We start from the raw sequence: 2,723 nt of genomic DNA, 5'->3' as shown, positions 1-2,723 counted from the left end.
GTCTGTTCATCTTTTCTTATAGAACAATAGCATCATCATATTCACATACCATAACTTATTCAGCTGTTCTCCAACTGATGGAAATCCACTCAGCTTCCAGTTCTTTGGCACAATGTAAAGGGCTGCTATAAACACTTTTGCACATGTGGATTCCTTTCTTTTTTTATGATCTCTTTGGGATACAGAACCAGTAGAGACACTGCTGGATCAAAATGTATGCACAGTTTGATAGTCCTTTGGAAATTGAGGACTTTACATTCTAATATATACAAAGTAGCCTTGGGGAGACAACTTAACAGTTAGTGGAAGTGAAGTACTCCTACAGTGAAGTAGTACAGAAGTACTACTCTCTATTAACATGAATCTGTTAAGAAACCTGGGATCCCAAGAGATAGAAAAGGAAAAGATGGTATTCCAAGAATGAGGAGGTATGGATGAAATGAAAGATGGGGGCGGCCAGAGTCCCCTGCTGCGGCGTGAGGAGAGCGGCCGGCCGCGCCTCTCCTCACCAGGAGCGCAACACTCATCTGCCATCTCGCTGCCTTTGCCCGGACTATGCCCAGAGACGAGCATGCTCTCTGTGTCCTTCAGGACCAAGTTCCAGTGCCTCGTTCTGCGGGGAAATGCATAATTTTGAGGAAGAACTAACCTGCTCCATTTGTTATAGTATATTTGAAGATCCTCGAGTATTGCCGTGCTCCCATACATTTTGTAGAAATTGTCTGGAGAATATTTTTCAGGCATCTGGTAACTTTTATGCATGGAGAGCCATCAGATTTTCTCTGAAGTGTCCCAACTGCAGAAGCACCGTCGAAATCCCTCCCCCTGGTATTGAATCTTTGCCTATCAACTTTGCCCTGAAAGCTATCATTGAGAAATACCAGCAGGGGGATCACTCTGATGTCCTCACCTGCCCCGAACACTCGAGCCAGCCCCTCAACGTGTACTGCCTGTTGGACCGCCAGCTGGTGTGCGGCCACTGCCTCACCATAGGCCAGCATCACGGCCACCCCATTGACGACCTTCTCAGTGCCTACATCAAGGAAAAGGAGATGGCTCCAAAGCTTCTCGAGGAGTTGACTGACAATCACTGGATAGAGGTTTGCCTGCTGATCGAAACGTTGGAGGAACACAAATGTCATTTTGAGGAAATCGTCCAGAGTGAACAAGAAACCGTCCTCCATTATTTTAAGAAGCTTAATGAGGTATTGGATGGGAAAAAAGATGCTCTTCTGTCCGCTTTGCGCAATGTTAAGACTGCTATTGATGAAGAATACTCCCCACAAATTGAAAAACTGAAAGAAATCAGAGAGCAGCAGCTTGAATTGATGTCACTGACCACATCTTTGGGAGAGGAGGAATCGCACCTTAAATTCCTGGAAAAAGTCCATAATGTTCGTCAGCGGGTGCAGGACTTGAAACAAAGAAAACTCCCTCACATTAAACATCTTGAAATTTATCCGCTCATTGGCCAGATTTTAAGGGAAGAATGGTCAAGGATTGAAATTGGTCAAATAAGAAAACTTGAGGTTCCAGAAATAAAGCTTTCTCCGCAAAGGATGCAGTATACCCCCTTTTGCGCTCCCTTTGCCCTCCTTTATGCCCCCCCTCCCCTTAAGAAAAAGAAAACAGGGTTTTGGAAGATTTTAAGCATTTTTATATTGACATTTTTTTCAGCGCTGTTGATAATATTTTTTAATGACCATCTGCTGCCCATTTTTAACAATTTTAATGATATAAGTTCAGTCTATTTTTCAGAAGCTTTTCGATTTCTATATCATCTTTTATCTAGCCACATGTATACAGCTAAAGAGACGATGTGCCACAATTATGATGTGCTGAAGCAATTAATATGGGATGCCATTTCTGAAAATTCAGATGCAAAATAATTATGTTTACCTCTCTAGCCAGTTCTTAATTAGCTGTGTGAAGTGGGGAGTGGGGACAGGCCAGCCTTTTGCCAGCACTATCAAAGATGGCAAAATGTCATCAAAGCTCGACGTGTCATGTTTTGGTGGAGGCGAAGAAATTCTCCTATTACTCGGAGTCAGTTTTCTAATTATTTTGAATCAAGATTATTCAAAATTTACTCATCTATTTTGGCTAATAAAGATTGACTTTTATAACATGGTGAACTTTGAAAAAAAAAAAAAAAAAAAAAAGAAATGAAAGATGGGGATTAAACATAAAGAAGATTAAATAAACCAGCTTTACTGTATGCTAGATTTTGAGGAGAGTAATAAAAAAGATCATATATTTAGAACTAGAAAAAATTATAGAAGTATCTAGCCCAGTCCTCTCATTTCATAGAGGAGAAAATGGAGGCACAAAAAATGTAAGTGATTTCTACAAGATCACATAAGTAGGAGTAAATAATAGAATAGGGATTCAAGTCTGCATTCTCTGATTCCAAACTAGCATATGCTTTACTCTACCAAACAAACTTTGTTTTTCCAATACAATGTCCACCTAGAGCAAAATCTTACCCATATATTAAGACTTCTTTTACTTTCTTTCTTCATTAGGCCTCTGTGAAAACTTTAACCCATAATTAGTCTCTCTCTTCTAAACTTTGGCACTGCTTCTAATACTTAGCTGGCAATTGATCATGCCCTACTTTATGACATCTCTTGCAATTAAAAAAATTCTATTATTTTACTATTATCTTGATGCTTCACTTGCTATAAATTTGTATCTTCTCCATAACTAGATCAGGGGCGCTT

The 2,723-nt window shown here is 40.0% G+C and overlaps 1 protein-coding gene across 1 annotated transcript; it reads left to right on the top strand.

Annotated features, from left to right (window-relative positions):
• Positions 1 to 457: 457 nt before the first annotated feature.
• On the top strand, positions 458 to 2,131 carry LOC116422504 (tripartite motif-containing protein 59-like). The gene has a single exon (XM_031961080.1). It carries the CDS (start codon positions 624 to 626, stop codon positions 1,887 to 1,889), a length of 1,266 nt encoding a protein of 421 aa, XP_031816940.1. The 5' UTR covers positions 458 to 623; the 3' UTR covers positions 1,890 to 2,131.
• Positions 2,132 to 2,723: the final 592 nt, after the last annotated feature.

Source organism: Sarcophilus harrisii, chromosome 3 (assembly GCF_902635505.1).
Source record: "Sarcophilus harrisii chromosome 3, mSarHar1.11, whole genome shotgun sequence".
Lineage (NCBI taxonomy): Eukaryota > Metazoa > Chordata > Mammalia > Dasyuromorphia > Dasyuridae > Sarcophilus > Sarcophilus harrisii.
Note: the sequence above shows the minus strand (reverse complement) of the source record. Positions and strands in the feature narration are given on the sequence as shown.